At 69.6% G+C, this 18,623-nt stretch overlaps 2 protein-coding genes across 11 annotated transcripts in view; both read right to left on the bottom strand.

The window, feature by feature from the left end:
* The window catches only part of LOC146764869 (neurexin-2-like), a 48,480-nt gene extending 42,057 nt beyond the window's left edge, over window positions 1-6,423 (bottom strand). For all 10 annotated transcript variants that reach the window (XM_085563881.1, XM_085563888.1, XM_085563886.1 and 7 more), the window contains exons 1-2: window positions 6,321-6,423; window positions 1,979-3,834 (exon numbers count right to left, since the gene is read on the bottom strand). In XM_085563881.1, coding sequence (XP_085420007.1) covers window positions 1,979-3,704 — 1,726 coding nt within the window. In that variant the 5' untranslated portion in view covers window positions 3,705-3,834; window positions 6,321-6,423. The remainder of the gene's footprint in view (window positions 1-1,978; window positions 3,835-6,320) is intronic.
* A 489-nt stretch (window positions 6,424-6,912) lies between these two features.
* On the bottom strand, window positions 6,913-18,537 carry LOC146764868 (RAS guanyl-releasing protein 2-like). Its single transcript, XM_085563965.1, has 17 exons — window positions 18,312-18,537; window positions 17,361-17,448; window positions 16,907-17,009; window positions 16,412-16,477; window positions 15,818-15,937; window positions 15,079-15,295; window positions 14,123-14,296; window positions 12,898-13,014; window positions 11,965-12,249; window positions 11,126-11,203; window positions 10,129-10,242; window positions 9,637-9,752; window positions 8,861-8,996; window positions 8,688-8,724; window positions 8,062-8,235; window positions 7,908-7,966; window positions 6,913-7,435 (listed from the first exon to the last, which is right to left on the bottom strand). The coding sequence occupies exons 2-16, from the start codon at window positions 17,431-17,433 to the stop codon at window positions 7,911-7,913; spliced, it is 1,866 nt and encodes a 621-aa protein (XP_085420091.1). The 5' UTR covers window positions 17,434-17,448; window positions 18,312-18,537; the 3' UTR covers window positions 6,913-7,435; window positions 7,908-7,910.
* Window positions 18,538-18,623: the final 86 nt, after the last annotated feature.

Below are 18,623 nucleotides of genomic sequence, written 5' to 3'. Positions count from 1 at the left end.
GTCTCTGTGGCAACGGGTACCCAGCGCCGGCGGCGCCATGGCAACCGGCCTGGCGGCGCGCCCGGCGGCTGCTGTCGCCACGGTGACACCGGCGGTTGTCCCCGGGAAGGTGTGCGAGGGCGCGGTGGCACGAGGGCGAAGTGGCACGAGAAACCCCCCGGGCCACGCCCGGCTGGCACCGGCACCGCGGGGACACCCGGCCCACGGCGGGGCGCGGGGACAGGCGGGGACACGAGGGCGCGTGGGGACACCGGGAGGAGTCAACGCCGGGGGGGTGACGCCGTGGGTGGGGCTGGGGGGTCCCCAAATCCCCCCCAGCAGGGTCACGGGGGCACACGGGGGCACACACGGGCACAGGGGCGTGCAAAGCCGGGGTGGGTGGGGACACCGAGGGGGTGAGGATGGGGGGACAGCAGGGGGACAAGGGGACCCCCAGGTCACGTGTGGATGGACAACATCTCGAGGGTGAGGAGACACCAGGACACGAGGAATGGCAGGAGGACAACGGGTGGCACCAGGATGGGTGACACAAATATGGGTGACACGAGGATGGTGGGTGACACCAGGATGGGTGACACCAGGGTGGGTGACACCAGGGTGGGTGACACCAGGAGGACACAAGGATGGGTGACATAAAGATGGGTGACACGAGGATGGTGGGTGACACAAGGGTGGGTGACACCAGGATGGGTGACACCAGGATGGTGGGTGACACGAAGATGGGTGACACCAGGAGGACACAAGAACACTGGGTGACATGAGGATGGGTGACACCAGAGCACACAAGGACAGGTGGCACAAGGATAGGTGACACCAGGAGGATATGAGGATGGGTGACACGAGGATGGGTGACACAGGGAGGACACGAGGGCAGGTGACACAAGGATGGGTGACACAAGAAGGACACAGGATGGGTGACACAAGGATAGGTGACACCAGGACACAAGGATAGATGACATGAGGATGAGTGACACCAGGAGGACACGAGGATGGGTGACACAAGAGTGGGTGACACAAAGGTGGGTGACACAAGGACACTGGGTGACATGAGGATGGGTGACACGAGGATGGGTGACACCAGGAGGACATAAGGACATGGAGCAACTCAAGGACACAACGCCAGGAGGACACAGAGGAGACACAGAACCCCACGAGGGTGGAAGAACACGGGAGTGCCGTGACACGGGGACAGCGTGACATGGGGACAACGTGACACGGGGACAACGTGACACGGGGACAACGTGATACAAGGACAGCGTGACACAGGAACAGCATGACACAGGGACAGTGTGACATGGGGACAACGTGACACGGGGACAACGTGATACAAGGACAGCGTGACATGGGGACAACATGACAGGGGGACAGCGTGACACAAGGACAGCGTGACACAAGGACAATGTGACAGGGGGACAGCGTGACACAAGGACAGCGTGACACGGGGACAGCGTGACACAAGGACAGCGTGACAATGACCAGCACCAGCTGTTTGATGCCGTGGGTGTGTCCAGTGCCACGAGGACAGGAAGGACACAAGGACACACAACAAACACCACGAGGACACAAAGCCTCAAGGACAAGATGACACGAGGACACCAGGAAGTCACGGAGGACACGAGGAGCACCCAAGGCCCAGCGCCACGAGGACGTGGGGCTCTGGAGGACACAGTGACAAGAGGACGCAGAGAAGCACAAGGACACCCAAAACCAGGGATGGAGAAACAAAGAGCCACCCAAGGCCGTGAAGGAGGACACGAGGACAGGACAAACACGGCCGTGAAGATGGACACTGCACGGAGCCGTGGAGAAACGCAAGGAGGTGACGACAGGAGGACACGCGATGCCAGGAGATGGGGAGGGCCTCAAGGACACCATGACACCGAGGAGCGCCACGAAGCCGTGGAGAACCACAAGGAGATGGGGCTCCCGAGCTGATCCTGCGCCCACCCCACCCCTCCCGACCCCGCTGCGCCCTCACCTTCCTCGCAGAAGGGCCCGCGGTGGCCGGTGCCGGCGCAGTCGCAGCGGGGCTCCCCACGGCGCAGGGTGCAGCGGCCGCCGTGGGCGCAGGGCGGGTGGTGGGCGCAGCGCTCGTCCCCGTCACCCCGGACCCCCTGGGCGCCCAGCAGCGCGGCCGGCGCGTCGCCCACCCGCAGGTCGGCCACCCACCCGCGGAAGGGCGGCTCGTACTTGACGGTGCTGAGCGTCAGCGCCGAGAGCCGCACGTCGGGCGGGATGCCCCCGACGAACAGGTCGCTGGCCACGGCCATGTCGGGGCGCTTGGAGCGCACGGCGGCCGCCCGCGCCTCCCCGTCCACGGCCAGCGCCGCGTGCCGCGCCTGCCGCGTCAGCAGCACCGCGTGCCAGCGGCCGTCGCTGACCGACGCCGGCGGCTCCAGCGTGGCGGGCTCGGCGCAGGCGATGGCGAAGCGCAGCCGCAGCCGCCCCTCGGCCACCAGCAGCTCCAGGAAGTCACAGTTGCCGCCGTCGTCCAGGTAGAGCAGCAGCGCCCGCGTCACGTTGGTCTTGAGGCGGAAGCTGAGCTGGCCCCCCGCGCCCGGCGCCCACCGCCCGTAGCGCGCCCACTGCCCCGGCGCGCCCCCGAACTCCAGCGCCGAGCCCCGGGCGCCGGGCAGCAGGAGGGAGCCCAGCGTCAGCAGCACCAGGCCCAGGCGGGCGCCCGGGCGGGGGGCCGGGGTGGCCCAGGTGGGCACGGGCGGTTGGTGGCACTCGGTCCCCGGGCAGCCTCCCCTGGCCGTGGTGCCCGGGGGGACCCTCGGCTCCAGAGGGACGGGCTCGGCCTCGGTGTTTTGGGCGTCCGCGGGGCTGTGCTCGCCCACGGGGGCTCGGTGGACATTCCGGTCTCTAAGAGCCACCGGGGCTTGGTCAGCCTGGCTGTCCTGGTGGTCCAGGGGGTCTCGGTTGGCCTTGGGGGCTCGGGGGTCCTCGGGGGCTCGGTCGGCCACGGGGGCTTGGTGGACCCTCAAGTCTAAACACACCACGGGGTCTTCGTTGACCTTGGCCTCTACAGGGGCCGTGGGGCTTTGGTTGACCTTGGTCTTTTGGCTGGCCACGGGACCCTGGGTGACCTTGGGCTCTTGGGGGTCCTCAGAGGCCTGGGAGGGGGCGGGTTCTTGGTGGTCTTTCGGGTCTACGCGAGCCACGGAGCCCTGGTTGACCTTGGAGTCCAGCGGGACGTCGATGTCGGGCTCGGGGTGGTCCTGGGTGCCCACAGAAGCTCGGCTGGCCACGGGCTCCTGACGCGCCTTCATCTCCAGGTGGTCCTGGCTGGCCACAGACACCAGGCGGGTCGCAGGGACCCGGCTGACCCGAGTCCCCAGGGGCTCCTCAGAGCCTTGGGAGATCTTGGAGTCCAACAGCGCCGCAGAGCCACCGCCAGCACCGGGCTCGGGGTGGTCCTGGTAGCCCACAGAGCCCAGGTGGACCTCGGTCTCCACGTGGGAGCCCGGGTGGGGCACGGAGCCCGGGTGGGCCTTAGTCTCTCGGTGGTCCTGGCTGAGCGCGGGGGTCCAGCTGGCCATGGATGCCCTGGTGGCCACAGAGCCCGGGTGGGCTTTGGTCTCTTGGTGGCCCTCAGAGCCTTGAGGGCCCTTGGGGCCGTGCTGGGCCCTGGGGCCCGGGTGGGCTTTGGTCTCTTGGTGGCCCCCGGGCGCCGGGTGTCCCTCAGCGACCGGGCAGGTCATGGCGCCTGGGCTGGCTGCGGGGTTGGGGGGCCCTGGGGGGGCCCTGGGGGGCCCGGCCACCCCCGTCCTCTCACAGCCACATGGGTGGCCCCAGCGGGCGGCGACAGCCTGGCCGGGGGTCCGGAGGCACCTGGGGGGGGAGACACAGTCAGGGGGGGCTCCGGGGGGGGGGGGGGGGTGACAGCCGGGGATGGGGGGATGGGCAACGGGGCCCCCCCACCTTCGTTATCAGCGCGTTAATTAACCCCGTGATGAGGGGGGGGGTCGGTCACCGCGGCAACCTGGGCCCTGGCATTATGCAAATGAGCCCCCAGGTTATTTATAACCCCCCCACGTTGGCTAATGGGGCTCGTTAACATGCAGCGCATAATTAGCCAATCACATTAACTGCTGCACCTGGGGGGGGGGGCGGGGAGGGGGGATGACAGCGACCCCCACCTTGGCCCCCCCCACCCCCACCCCATGGGGGGGGGCTCAGGCTGGGGGGGAACCCCCAGAGACCCCCAGGGACCCTCGGGGGGAGGGACCCGGGCCTGGGTGCGCCCCTCCCCCTCCATGGGTGTCCGCACCCCCCCGGGGGGGTCATTAATTAATTAATTATCGATCACTGATGGCTGATAAAGGGGGGAGGGGGCGCGCGGACCCCCGGGCCCCCTCGGAGGGGTCAGGGGGGCTTGGGGGGGGCTGTGGGGGAATGGAGGAACCCCCAGAGGCGGGGGACACCCCGGGGGGGGTCAGGGGGGTCTATGGGGGGGGTCCATAGGGGGAACCCCCCCTCAGCCCTCTGAGCCCCCCCGGGGGGGCTTTGGGGGGGGCTGTGGGTGGGGGAGGGGCACACGACCACCCGTGTCCCCCTGAAGGTCACGGGGAGGAGACGGCCCCGGGGGGGCACCCCGGGGTGCGGGGACCCCCTCAAACCCCCGCGGTGACGGACGCGCCCTTGCACACGCGTGTGCCCCCCCCCCCCGGTGCGAGCGACCCCGCCTCGCACACGCGCTCACACGCACCTGGCCACGCCCCCCCCCCAGGTGTGCACCCCTTGCACACTCACCCCCACCCCTGCACACGCTCAGGTGCCCCCCGGGCTCCTGAGACCCCCCCCCACCCCAAAACACCCGCGTGTGCCCCCCGGCCTGGCCTGAACCCCCCCTTGCACATGCGTGTGCACCCCGGGTTTGCACACGTGCGCCCCAAAACACGCCCAGGCTCGAGTGCACCCCAAAATTGAACACACGCACCCCCTGCACGCTCGTGTGTGCCCCAAAACCTCACACGATCACCCTGCACGCTGGTGTGTGCCCCAAAACCAAACACACACACCTTGTACGCTCGTGTGCACCCCAAAACCGAACACACATCCCCTGAACGCTCGTGTGCACCCCAAAACTGAACACACACACCCTGCACACTCGTGGACACCCCAAAACCAAACACACACACCTTGTACACTCGTGTACACCCCAAATCTGCACACACATCCCCTGCATGCTCATGTGCACCCCAAATCTGCACACACACCCTTTGCACGCTCATGTGCACCCCAAATCTGCACACACACCCTTTGCACGCTCGTGTGCACCCCAAATCTGCACACACACACCCTTTGCACGCTCGTGGCTCCCCAGTTCAACACCCCTCCCTCCACGTGCACCCCAAAACTGCACCGACACAGCCCTTGCACACTCGTGTGCACCCCAGAACCGGGCACGGCTCCCTCCCACACCCCTGACACCCCAAAAACCGCCCGCAAACCCCTGCGGGCTCTCGTACACCCCAAAACCGCCTGCGGGCTCTCCTGCACCCCAAAACCGCCTGCGGGCTCCCCTGCACCCCCAAAACCGCGCCCACGCAGCCCTTGCACACCCCCAAAGCCCCCCAGCGCCCCCCGCTCTCACCCTCACCCGCACCCCCTGCACACGCGGGGCCCCCCCGCACCCCCCGCTCACACGCGTGTGCCCCGCGTGACGCCGCCCGTGGGGCCGGCCCGGCGCACACGCGTGTGCTGCACACCCAGCGCAGGCCCCGCGGCCGGGGGGGGGCCCGGGGGGGGGGATTTTGGGGGGGTTTGGGGGGCTGGGTGAGCCCCCCGCAGTGGGGGGGGGCGGGATGAGCGCCCCGAATTCCGCGGGGGGCTCGGGGGCCGCGCAGGGCGGGGGGGGGAGGGGGGGATGCGGCCCCCAGACCCCGCAGTGGGGGAGGGGGCGATGCGGCCCCTCCCCGGGGTGGGGGAGCCCCGGCCCTTCCCCCCCCCCCATTTCTCCAGAGCCCCCCCAGACCCCGCCTGGCGATGGGGGGAGGGGGGATGTGACCCCCAACCCCCCCCCCAATCCCTCCCTGAGCCCCCCCAAAATCCCCCCCCCCACCCACCCACCATTCCTAACCCTCCCCCCCCTCCGGACCCTCATCATCCTCCCCCTCCCCCCAAACCTCCCCCTCCATCCTCAGCCCCCCAAATCCCCCCCCCCCCCAAAACCCCGCACCCCCATCTCGGCGCATCCCTCCCCTCCCCGCGCCCCCCATCGCCCCCCCACCACCCCCGGGGTCCCCTCCGTGTCCCCCCGCCCCTCTCCGGTACCTGCCCCCCCTTCTCCGGTACCTGCCCCCCCTCTCCGGTACCTGCCCCGGGCGGTCCCGGCCGCGGCCCCGCTCCCGCCGCTCCCGCCGCTCCCGCAGCCCCCGCCCGCCCCGGGCACGCGCACGGCTCCGGAGCGGCGCGCGCCCGCGGCCCCCCGCCCCCACCCCCTCCCCGCAACCCCCCCGGCCCCGCAGCGCCCCCCTAAAACCCCCCCCGGTACCGGCCGCAAATCCCTCCCCACGAAAGAAATCAGCCCAAAATCATCGCCCCAAAATCATCACCCCAAAAACATCCCCTCAAAATCATCACCCCAAAAACATCGCCCCAAAATCATCACCCCAAACACCCCCAAAAACATCACCCCAAACACCCCCAAAAACATCACCCCAAAATCATCACCCCAAAAACATCGCCCCAAACACCCCCAAAATCATCACCCCCAAAGCCCCTCCAAAATCATCATCCTCAAACCCCCCCAAAATCATCACCCCAAAATCATCGCCCCAAAAACATCACCCCAAATCCCCCCAAAAACATCACCCCCAAAGCCCCTCCAAAATCATCACCCCAAAATCATCACCCTCAAACCCCCCCAAAATCATCACCCCAAACCCCCCCAAAATCATCACCCCAAACACCCCCAAAATCATCACCCCAAAAACATCGCCCCAAACACCCCCAAAATCATCACCCCAAAATCATCTCCCCAAACCCCCCCAAAAACATCACCCTAAAACCCCCCAGAATCATCACCCCAAAATCATCACCCCAAACACCCCCAAAAACATCTCCCCAAACCCCCCCAAAAACATCACCCCAAAAACATCACCCCAAACCTCCCCCCCCCCACCACGGGCATCGCGACCCCCAGGCTGCCCCACAGAGACCCCCAGAGACCCCCAGGGACCCCCCCAAATCCCCCCCAAATCCCCCCCAGGTCTCCCCGGGGGCGGGGGTCTCACGCTGCCCCACAGGAACCCCCCACGCAGGGACCCCCAGCCGGACACACGGACACGGAGTTTATTCCCACGGGACACGCAGAGACCCCCAAACCCACCCCCAAATCGTGGAGGGGGGCTGGGACCCCCCCAAATCCAAGGGGTGAGGGGGGGTCCGGGGTCAGCCGGGGTCGGGGGGGGTTGGAGCCTTCGGGACCCTGTGGAAATTTGGGGGGGGGGGTGTCAGTATTAGACCCCAACATCCAGGACCCCGATTTGGGGGGGGGGGTCCCAGGAGTCTGACCCCCCGATTTGGAGGGACCCCGACCCCAGGACCCCAATTTGGGGGGGGTCCCAGGTGTCTGACCCCCCGATTTGGAGGGACCCCGACCCCAGGACCCCAATTTGGGGGGGGGGTCCCAGGTGTCTGACCCCCTGATTTGGAGGGACCCCGACCCCAGGACCCCAATTTGGGGGGGGGTCCCAGGTGTCTGAGCCCCCGATTTGGAGGGACCCCGACCCCAGGACCCCAATTTGGGGGGGGGTCCCAGGTGTCTGAGCCCCCGATTTGGAGGGACCCCGACCCCAGGACCCCAATTTGGGGGGGGTCCCAGGTGTCTGACCCCCCGATTTGGAGGGACCCCGACCCCAGGACCCCAATTTGGGGGTCCCGGCCCCCCACCCCGGTACCTGTCACAGGTGGGTGTCAAAAACTCCGTCCTCGTCCCCCTGCGCCTCCTCGGGGGGCTCTGGGGGGGTCGGGGGGGTCATTTTTGGGGTCCCGGCCACCTCAGGGTCCCCTCAATGGGGGTCCCGAGGGGGGGGGCGAGTTTTGGGGTCCCACCTGGGGGGCGCAGCGAGGCCCGGCGGGGCCAGGGCAGGGAGAGGCTGAGGGAGCGGGGCCGGGATTTGGGGGGCCCGGGGGGGCCCGGGGGGGCAGCGGCGACGCTCCGGGCGCGGCGGCGGCACTCGGGGCGGAGCCGCTCCCGGCAGCCGATGTGACAGCGCAGCCCGCAGCCTGGGGGCACCGGGACCCCTGGCACCCAGAGACCCCCAGAGACCCCCAAAAACCACCCCCAAAACCCCCATTGCACCCAGAGACCCCCAGAGCCCCCCCAAACCGCCCCCAAAACCCCCATCGCACCCAGAGACCCCCAAAAACCGCCCCCAAAACCCCCATCGCACTCAGAGACCCCCCAAAAACCGCCCTCACACCCAGAGACCCCCAAAACCGAGCCCCCCCAAAACCCCCCAGCCCCCACCCAAAACCCCCCTCACACCCAGAGACCCCCACGACATCCAGAACCCCCCCAAAACCCCCCAAAACCCCCGTCACACCCAAAGCCCCCCCAAAATCCCCATTGCACCGAGACCCCCTCAACCCCCAGACCCCCCCCAGAACCCCCAGACCCCCCCCAGGACCCCCAGACCCCCCCCAGAGCCCCCCAGGACCCCCAGCCCCCCACTCACCGCTGCACTCCATCCCATCCTTGTGCAGACCCCAAATCTGGGGGGGGGGATCAGGGAGGGAAGGGTCAGGGAGGGTCGCCCCCATTCCGGGGGGGGGGGTCCCCATTCCCCAGCCGTGCTCGGGGGGGGGATTTGGGTGGATTTTTGGGGGGTCGCGGCCCCCCCGCGCTCACCAGTTTCCCGCAGGTCTCGCAGGGCCCCGCGCGGAGCCCCCGCAGCCCCCGGAAATTGTGGGGGGGTCCCGGGGGGGGTCCCTGGCTGCAGCGCAGGAAATAATCCAGAACCTCCCCCCGGCTGAGCCCCCCGTCCCTGGGGGGACACGGGGGGGTCACAGCAGGCTCCGGGTGGGGAGGGGGTCCCGGTTTTGGGGGTCCCCGGGGGGGGGGCTCAGCTCATCCCCGGGGGGGGGCAGGTGGGGGCTCAGGAGGGATTTGGGGATTCTGGTGGGGGTTTGGGGGTCACTGAGGGGTTTTGGGGGTCCTGGCGGGGTTGGGCGTGTCCCCGGAGGGGTTTTGGGGGTCCCGGGGGGGTTTCGGGGGTCCCGGCGGGGTTGGGGGTGTCCCCGGAGGGGTTTTGGGGGTCCTGGGGGGGTTTTGGGGGTCCCGGCGGGGTTGGGGGTGTCCCCGGAGGGTTTTTGGGTGTCCCGGGGGGGTTTCGGGGTCCTGGGGGGGCTCTGGGGGTCCCGGGATGTCTCTGGGAGAGTTGGGGGTCCCGGGGGGACTCTGGGGGGTTTGGGGGTCCTGGGAGGGCTCTGGGGGTCCCGGGGGGGCTCTAGGGGTTTTGGGGGTCCCGGCGGGGTTGGGGGTGTCCCCGGAGGGGTTTTGGGGGTCCCGGGGGGGTTTCGGGGTCCTGGGGGGGCTCTGGGGGTCCCGGGATGTCTCTGGGGGGTTTGGGGGTCCCGGGGGGGCTCTGGGGGGTTTGGGGGTCCCGGGGGGGGGGGGGGTCTCACATGTCGGTGTCCAGCTCCCCCAAGGGGGGCAGGTGGGGGAAGTTTTCCCGCACGATCCCAAATTCCTCCACCGAGATCCGCCCGTCCCCGTCCACGTCGAAGTTCCGGAAAATGGACTGAGACCCCCCCCCAAAAAAAAAAAAAAAAGTCACCTCGGATCCTCTGCGAGACCCCCCCCGAGACCCCCAAAATATCACCGCAGCCCCCCCCCCGCCCCCCAAATCCCTCGGGACCCCTTGAACCCCTAAACTCTCCCTAAGGACCCCTCCCCTCACCCCCCAGCCCCCCCTCGCCCCTCAATTCCTCCGAGCCCCCCTCCCCAAATCCTCCCTAACCCCCCCTAGCCCCCCAAATTCACCCCAGCCCCCCCAAAATTCACCCCAGCCCCCCCAAAATTCACCCCAGCCCCCCAAAATTCACCCCAGCCACCCCCCAAATTCACCCCAACCCCCAAAATTCACCCCAGCCCCCCCAGCCCCCCAGCCCCCGCACCTCCACGAGCTGCTCGAGGCGGGGCCGCAGCCCCGCGGGGTCGGGCCGGGGGGGCTCGGGCAGGACCCAGCGCTCGGGGGGGAGGGCGGGGGGCAGCTCCGGGGGGGGCCCGGCCTGTGGGGAGGGGAGGGGGCGTCAGGGGGTCACAGCCCCCTGCCCCCATTGCACACTCACCCCCCATTGCACGCCCGTTCCCCTTTTCACACTCGTCCCCCCCATTTTCACACCCGCCCCCTTTCCCACACTCTCCCCATTTTCACTCGCCCCCATTTCCCTCGCTCATCCCCCCCTGCCCCACACTCGCCCCCCTTTTTTACACTCGCCCCTTCCCCACATTCGTCCCCCCTTTCCCACTCGCCCCCATTTCCCCTCACTCGCCCCCATTTTGATTCTCCCCCATTTTCACTCGCCCCCATTTTCCCTCACTTGCGCCCCCGTTCCCCTCACTCTCCCCCATTTTCACTCGCCTCTCCCCCACTCGCCCCCCTCCCCACACTCACCCCCATTTCCCCACTCTCCCCCATTTTGATTCTCCCCCATTTTCCCTCGCCCCCCGTTCCCCACTCTCCCCATTTTGATTCTCCCCCATTTTCACTCGCCCCCATTTTGATTCTCCCCCATTTTCACTCGCCCCCATTTTCCCTCACTTGCCCCCCCGTTCCCCTCACTCTCCCCCATTTTCACTCGCCTCTCCCCCACTCGCCCCCCTCCCCACACTCACCCCCATTTCCCCCTCTCCCCCATTTTCACTCGCTCCCCCCCTCCCTCGCCCCCCGTTCCCCACTCCCCCCATTTTGATTCTCCCCCATTTCCCTCGCCCCCCGTTCCCCACTCTCCCCATTTTGATTCTCCCCCATTTCCCTCGCCCCCCGTTCCCCACTCTCCCCCATTTTGATTCTCCCCCATTTTCCCTCGCCCCCTCCCCTCCCTCGCCCCCCGTTCCCCTCCCTCGCCCCCGTGCCCCCGCTCCCCGCTGCCGTTCCCCGCCCGGCCTCACGGGGGCGCTCTCGCGGGGCTCGCGCTGCAGCGACATCTGGTGGAGCTGCTCCTCGCTGGGCCCGAGCGCCAGCGACACCTGCGGGACACGGCGGGAACTGCAGGGGCGCGGGGGCGGCGGGGCGGGGTGCGGGGGGGTTTGGGGGTTCGGGGGTTTGGGGGGGGTTCGGGGGTTTGGGGGGGTTCGGGGGTTCGGGGGTTCGGGGGTTCGGGGGTTCGGGGGGGTTTGGGGGTTTCGGGGTTCGGGGGTTTGGGGTTCGGGGATTCGGGGGTTCGGGGGTTTGGGGGGGGGCTTTGGGGGTGCGGAGGTTCGGGGATCTGGGGATCCGGGGGTTCCGGGGTTTGGGGGTTCGGGGGTTCGGGGGTTTGGGGGTGCGGCGGTTCGGGGGGCTCCGGGAATTGGGGGTTGCGGAGGGTGCAGGGGTTCGGGGGTTCAGGGGTTCGGGGGTTTGGGGGGGGGGCTTTGGGGGTGCGGAGGTTCGGGGATCTGGGGATCCGGGGGTTCGGGGGGTTTGGGATCGGGGGATTTGGGGGGTTCGGGGGTTTGGGACTGCGGGGATTCGGGGGTTTTGGGGGTGCGGCGGTTCGGGGGGTCGCGGCCTTTTGGGGGGCTGGGAAGCTTGGGAGATCTGAGGGGGGGCAGGGCAGGTTTGGGAGGGGGAGTTCAGGAAGGTTTTGGCATTCTGGGGGTTTTGGGGGGGGACAGGAGGGGTAGAGGGGAGTTTGGAGGGGGTGGAGTGGGGCAGATCAGAGTGGGGGATCCCGGGGGGTCCCAGGAGGGAGTTTGGGGGTCCCGGGAGGGGTTTGGGGGTGTTTTTGGGGGCCGCAGCGGGGTCTCACCTCCAGCAGCCGCAGCAGGTCGGGGTGGGGGGTCCCGGGGGGTCCCTGCTCGCGCCCCGCCAGCAGCGCCCCTTGCAGGGCGAAGCGGGCCCGCAGTTTATTGGGGTGGGGGCGTCCCGGGCCCCCCCAGTCCGGCAGCGCCGCCTCCAGCGACACCAGGTCCCGCAGGTGCACCCCCAGCGCCGGCACCCGGAACCCCCCCGCGCCCCCCGCGCCCTCCAGCAGCGCCCGGTAGCCCCGGTAGTTCCCCCCCGAGCCCACGGCCTCGGCCAGCTGTGCCCACAGCTGGGGGGGCACCGGGTGGGGGGAATTGGGGTGCGGGGGGGGGTCGCAGGAGGGCACAGAGGACACAGGGACAGAGCGGGGACACGGGGACAGGGAGAGACACGGGGGGGACATTTTAGAACTGAGCAGAGCCGGGGGGGCACATCCCCCTCGTGCCTCCCCCAAAACCCCACGAGGACCCTCCCGGACCTTCCCGCGCCCCCTGCGACTCCCCCAGGATCCTCCCAGGACCCCCATGTGCCTTCCAGGACCCCCCAGTACCCCCAAATGCCCCTCAAAACCCCCAGGACCCCCATGTGCCTTCCAGGACCCCCCAGTACCCTCAAATGCCCCTCAACACCCCCAGGACCCCCATGTGCCTTCCAGGACCCCCCAGTACCCCCAAATGCCCCTCAAAACCCCCAGGACCCCCATGTGCCTTCCAGGACCCCCCAGTACCCTCAAATGCCCCTCAACACCCCCAGGACCCCCATGTGCCTTCCAGGACCCCCCAGTACCCCCAAATGCTCCTCAACACCCCCAGGACCACCCCCAGGACACCCCCAAAGCCTCCACCGGGGCATCCCAGAACCCACAGGTGCCCCACAACCCCTTCGCCCCCCCCGTGTGCCCCCTCGGGGACCCCCCCGGTGCCCCCAGGACCCCCACCTGGATAAGGGGGGGGGTCAGCAGCGTCAGGGTCCGGCGCAGCCGCGCGATGGAGCCGTGGCCGAGCCCCCCGACCACGGCCAGCAGGGAGTTGAAGTTGCGGAGCTCCAGGAGGCTCTGGGGAGGTGGGGGGCAGATGTGGGGGGGCAGGGGGGCCTTGCTGAGGGTCGGGACCATGGGGCAGGGCTGGGGGGGTCTGGGGGGGTCTGTGGGGCAGGGCTTGGGGGTCTTAGGGCAGGGCTGGGGGCTGTGGAACAGTTTTGTGGGAATGTCGCTCAGTGCTGGGGGTCGGTTTGGGGTGATGGGTTGGGGGTCTCGCCTGGGCCAGGTGCAGGCGCTGCCCCTGGGCGGTGGGTCAGGGGGTCAGTTATGGGGGTCAGGGGTCATTCCCAGGGGTCACTCCGGGGGTCACTCCCAGGGGTCACTCCGGGGGTCACTCCGGGGGTAAAGGGTCATTCCCGGGGGTCAGGGGTCATTCCCGGACGTCACTCGGGGGTCACTCGAGGGGTCCCTCGGGGGTCCCTCAGGGGTCCCTCGGGGGTCCCTCGGGGGTCACTCCGGGGGTCCCTCGGGGGTCCCTCGGGGTTCTCTCGGGGGTCACTCGGGGGTCCCTCGGGGGTCACTCGGGGTTCTCTCGGGGGTCACTCTGGGGGTCACTCCGGGGTCTCTCGGGGGTCCCTCGGGGGTCCCTCGGGGTTCTCTCGGGGGTCCCTCGGGGGTCCCTCGGGGGTCACTCGGGGGTCCCTCGGGGGTCACTCGGGGGTTCTCTCGGGGGTCACTCCGGGGTCTCTCGGGGGTCACTCGGGGGTCACTCGGGGTTCTCTCGGGGGTCACTCGGGGGTCACTCGGGGTTCTCTCGGGGGTCACTCGGGGGTCCCTCGGGGGTCACTCGGGGGTCCCTCGGGGGGTCCCTCGGGGGTCACTCGGGGGTCCCTCGGGGGTCATTCCCGGATGTCACTCGGGGGTCCCTCGGGGGTCACTCGGGGTTCTCTCGGGGGTCACTCTGGGGGTCACTTCGGGGTCTCTCGGGGGTCACTCGGGGGTCCCTCGGGGGTCCCTCGGGGTTCTCTCGGGGTTCTCTCGGGGGTCCCTCGGGGGTCCCTCGGGGTTCTCTCGGGGGTCTCTCGGGGGTCCCTCGGGGTTCTCTCGGGGGTCCCTCGGGGGTCCCTCGGGGGTCTCTCGGGGGTCCCTCGGGGTTCTCTCGGGGGTCCCTCGGGGGTCTCACCTGCGCCAGCTGCAGGCACTGCCCCAGCGCCGCCGCGCGCTGCGGGGCCGCCAGGGGGCGCAGCACGCGCAGCTGCACCCAGCGCGAGAGGCCGTTGGACAGCGCCACCAAGCGGCGCAGCGCGGGAGAGCTCGAGGTGCCCGCGGAGCGCGCGAAGGCGCGGATGTCCCGGAGCTGGGGGGACACGGGGGGACACTGGGGACACTGGGGACAGTGGGGACATTGGGGGACACTGGGGGCATTGGGGACACGGGGGGCATTGGGGACATTGGGGACATTGGGGGCACTGGGGACATTGGGGACATTGGGGACACTGGGGACACGGGGGGACACTGGGGAAACGGGGGGACACTGGGGACACTGGGGACACGGGGGGCATTGGGGACATTGGGGACATTGGGGACACTGGGGACATTGGGGACATTGGGGACACTGGGGACACGGGGGGACACTGGGGACACGGGGGACATTGGGGACATCAGGGGCATTGGGGACACGGGGGACACGGGGGGACACTGGGGACACGGGGGGCATTGGGGACACTGGGGACACGGGGGGACATCGGGGACATCGGGGTTCAGGGGATGTGGCGGGGCAGGGGGCGGGTGTCACACGAGTGTGTTTTGCACAGGTGTGTCGCACACAGGTGTCCCCCAGGTGTGCCCCAGGTGTGCCAGGCGTGCCCAGACGTCCCACAGGCGTGCCCAGGTGTGCTCGTAGGTGCCCCATGCATGCCCAGGTGCCCCAGGTGTGCCCAGGTGCCCCAGGTGTGCCCAGGTGCCCCCGGGTGCCCCAGGTGTGCCGCCAGGTGTGCCCCCAGGTGTGCCCAGGTGCCCCAGGTGTGCCCAGGTGCCCCATGTGTGCCCAGGTGCCCCAGGTGTGCCCAGGTGCCCCAGGCATGCCCAGGTGCCCCCAGGTGTGCCCCCAGGTGTGCCCAGGTGCCGCAGGCCACTCACGCGCAGGCGGCCGAAGCCGCGGTGCTCCAGGTGCGTCAGCAGCAGCGCCAGCTCGGGCGGCTCCAGCGGCTCCAGCAGCATCGAGAACCGCGCGCGGGGGGGCGCCGGGACCCCCGCGGGACCCCCCCCGGGGACAGCTCCGGTGCCACCGCCACTGTCACCCCCGCCACTGTCACCCCCGCCATCGTCACCTTCGGCATCGTCACCTTCCTCGGGGCTGCGCACGGGGACACGCGCGAGTGCCGGGGGACGCGATGTGCCCGTCCCGCGGTGTCCCCCGTGTGCCCCATGTCCCCTCCGTGTCCCCCCGTGTCCCCCGTGTGCCCCGTGTCCCCCGTGTGCCCCGTGTCCCCCCGTGTCCCCACCGTGTCCACCCGTGACCCCCCGTGTCCCCACCGTGTCCCCCCGTGTCCCCACCGTGTCCACCCGTGTCCCCCCCTGACCCCCCGTGTCCCCACCGTGTCCACCCGTGTCCCCCCCGTGCCCCCCACCCATGTCCCCCCCCGTCCCTGTGCCTCCTCCACCCCAAATTTCCCTCCCTGTGCCCCCCCAGCCCCCCCAAACCCCGTGACCCCTGTACCCCAAATTTCCCTCCCTGTGCCCCCCCAAACCCGTGTCCCCCCTGTGCCCCCCCCCGTGTCCCCCCTGTACCCCAAATTTCCCTCCCTGTGCCCCCCCATCACCCCGTGACCCCTCCGGACCCCCCCAAATCCCCGAGCCCCCCCCCTTTTTCACCTACAGGCTCTCGAGGCCCAGGGGGGTTTCGGGGTCCCCCCCCAGCGCCGCCCCCAATTCCCGCAGCCGCCCCAAAACCTGGGGGTCCCCCGAGAGCTCCCGCGGGAACGCCCGGACCCAGTACCTGGGAAAAGGGGGGGTCAGGGGGACCCCACAACTCGGGGGTCCCCAGAAGGGATCGGGGGGGCCCCGAGGGGTCCCCAGGAAGGGTTTGGAGGGTCCCTGGAAATTGGGGGGGTCCCCAGGGGGATCCGGGGGTCCCCAGAAAGGATCTGGGGGTCTCCAGGAAGGAAATGTTGGGGTCCCCAGAGGGATCCGGGGGTCCCCAGAAAGTATCTGGGGGTCCTCAAGGAGATCTGGGGGTCCCCAGGGGGATCCGGGGGGGTTTTGGGGTCCCGGGGGGTTTTGGGGTCCCAGGGGGTTTTGGGGTCCCGGGGGGTTTTGGGGTCCCGGAAGTTTTTGGGGTCCCGGGGGTTTTGGGGTCCCAGGGGGTTTTGGGGTCCCAGGAGTTTTTGGGGTCCCGGGGGGTTTGGGGTCCCGGGGGGGTTTGGGGTCCCAGGAGTTTTTGGGGTCCCGTGGAGGTTTTGGGGTCACTCACCGGACCAAGTGGCCGATCTTGAGGCGCAGGGAGGGACCCTCGGCCGAGCCCCCCGAATCCTGCACCCTGCGGGGGGGTCAAGGAGCCTGCGCGGGGGTTTGGGGGGGTCCTGGGGTTTGGGGGGGTCCTGGGGTTTGGGGGGGCTCGGGGCAGGGAGGGTCTGGAGTGTGGGGGGCGTTCCAGGGAGATTTTGTGGGGGATCCCCAAAATTCAAGGGGGTCCCAAGGGGTCAATGAAAGGGATTTCAGGGAGGTCGGGGGGGTCCTGGGGGATTTGGGGGTGTCCCAGGGGGTCTCGGGGGGTTTTGGGGGTCGCGGGGGGATCCCCAAGGAGAAAACCTCAGCAGCTGCCAGCCCCCCCTGACCTGGGGCAGGTACGAGGGGTACTCGATTTTTGGGGGAAATCCCAGGAAGTTTGGGGGGGACCCGCGGGATTTGGGGGTCCCGGGGGGTCGCGGGGGGTTTTGGGGGGTCGCGGGGGGGTCCCCAAGGATACAGGGTCAGCAGCTTGGCGGCCACCTCGGCCTGGGGCAGGTACCAGGGGTGCGTGGCCAGGAAGAGTCGGACGAGTTGGGGGTCCCGAACCTTCCCCTGCGCGTCTGGGGGGGCGGGGGGGTCACCCCAAAACCACAGAGACCCCAGAGACCCTCCCTGGGACCCCCAACTCCACCCCGCACCCCCCAAAACACCAACCCCGCCCCCCCAGGGCTCCCCAGGCTTCAGGGACACCTCAGAGGTCAGAACCCCCCCAAAACCCAAATCCCCCCCAGGATCCCCCAAATCCCCCCCAGATCCCCCAAACCTTCCCCCCGCAAACTCAGGAACCCCCAAAACTTCAGGACCCCCCAAATCCGAGGGGTCCCCAAACCCCGGAGCCCCCCCAGAGCTCAAGGACTCCCCGAAACCCCCGGACCCCCCCCCGGACCCCCCAAAATCGGGGTCCCCCCCACCGAAGGCATCGACGCAGCCCCTCAGAAGCTCGTCCAGGGTGGGGGCTCGGTCCAGGTCCAGGGAGCTGCTCATGGTGGGACCCCAAAACTGGGGGGGAGGGATTTGGGGGTGGGGTCAGCACCAGAGACCGGCCGGGACCCCCCAAACCGCAGCTGGGGGTCCCCAAGTCCTGAGGGTCCCTTGGGGGGGCTGGGAGGGGTCTGGGGGTCCCAGTTTGGGGGAGTGGCGGGTCCTGGGGTCTCCTTCAGGGTAATTTGGGGGGGTTGGGGGCCCCGACCCCCCCCAAATTTTCCCTCGCCGGGTGCTGCACCCCGATAAGGCGGCGCTTCCTGAGCCCCGGTTCCGGAGCACCCCAGGGTGGGGGGACTGGGGGGACTGGGGGGACTGGGGGATACTGGGAGGGAACTGGGGGATACTGGGAGGGACTGGGGGGGACTGGGGGATACTGGGAGGGAACTGGGGGATACTGGGAGGGAACTGGGGGATACTGGGGGATACTGGGAGGGACTGGGGGGGGACTGGGGGGGACTGGGGGGGACTGGGGGATACTGGGAGGGACTGGGGGATACTGGGAGCTCGCTACCCCCGGCACGAGGGGAACTGGGAGCGTTGGAATGCGGGGTGCTGGAGCAACTGGGAGCAACTGGGAGCAACTGGGATGGGGAAATCCCGGGAAACTGGGAGCACTGGGAGGGACTGGGAAGGGGTCTGGGGAGACACTCGGGGGGGGGTCCCGGCTTCTCCCACGCGTTTCTCTGATCCCCCCCCCACCCCGGGACCCCCCAAAACCCCCCCAAGAATCCCCGAGACCCCTCCAAGACCCCCCGAGACCTCTCGGGACCCCCCCAAGAACCCCCGGGACGCCGCAAAACCCCCCTGGACCGCCCAAGACCCCCCCAAACCCCCCGGGACCCCCCCAAAACCCCCCGGGACCCCCGCTCCAGCCCCACCTGCTCCGGCGGCCGCGGCGGGTTGGACGCGGCGAGGGGCGGGCCCGGAATTTGGGGGTCCGGGGGGGGTTTTGGGGTGCCCCGGGGGATGGGGGGGGCGGAGCCGGGTTTGGGGCGGCTCCGGGCGGTTTTGGGGGTTCCTGGGTGGGGGGGAAGTGGTTTGTGGTTCAACAGAACGGCGGCGGCACCGCCCTGGGGAGGGGGCGAGGCCCCAGAGCCCCCCCGGACCCCCCAAGCGCCCCCACCCCGAGCACCCCAAACTCCTCCTCACCCCCCCGGGCACCCCAAAATCGCCCGCGAGAAACAAACACC

This window comes from Lonchura striata, chromosome 31 (genome assembly GCF_050655825.1).
Source record: "Lonchura striata isolate lonStrDom1 chromosome 31, ASM5065582v1, whole genome shotgun sequence".
Lineage (NCBI taxonomy): Eukaryota > Metazoa > Chordata > Aves > Passeriformes > Estrildidae > Lonchura > Lonchura striata.
The sequence above is the reverse complement of the archived record's forward strand: the minus strand, read 5'-3'. Positions and strand labels throughout refer to the sequence as shown.

Bases quoted from the DNA above. Each gene is read 5' to 3' on its own strand.
- LOC146764868 (XM_085563965.1), bottom strand. From the start codon at position 17,433: ATGAGCAGCTCCCTGGACCTGGACCGAGCCCCCACCCTGGACGAGCTT. The intron at 11,204-11,964 runs GTGAGACCCCGC...CGTGTCCCGCAG, and splicing joins ACCTGCTGCGGCTGCTGGAG to GTGTCGCTGGCGCTCGGGCC. The intron at 8,997-9,636 runs GTGAGACCCCCC...GTGTCCCCCCAG, and splicing joins GGGGAGCTGGACACCGACAT to GGACGGGGGGCTCAGCCGGG.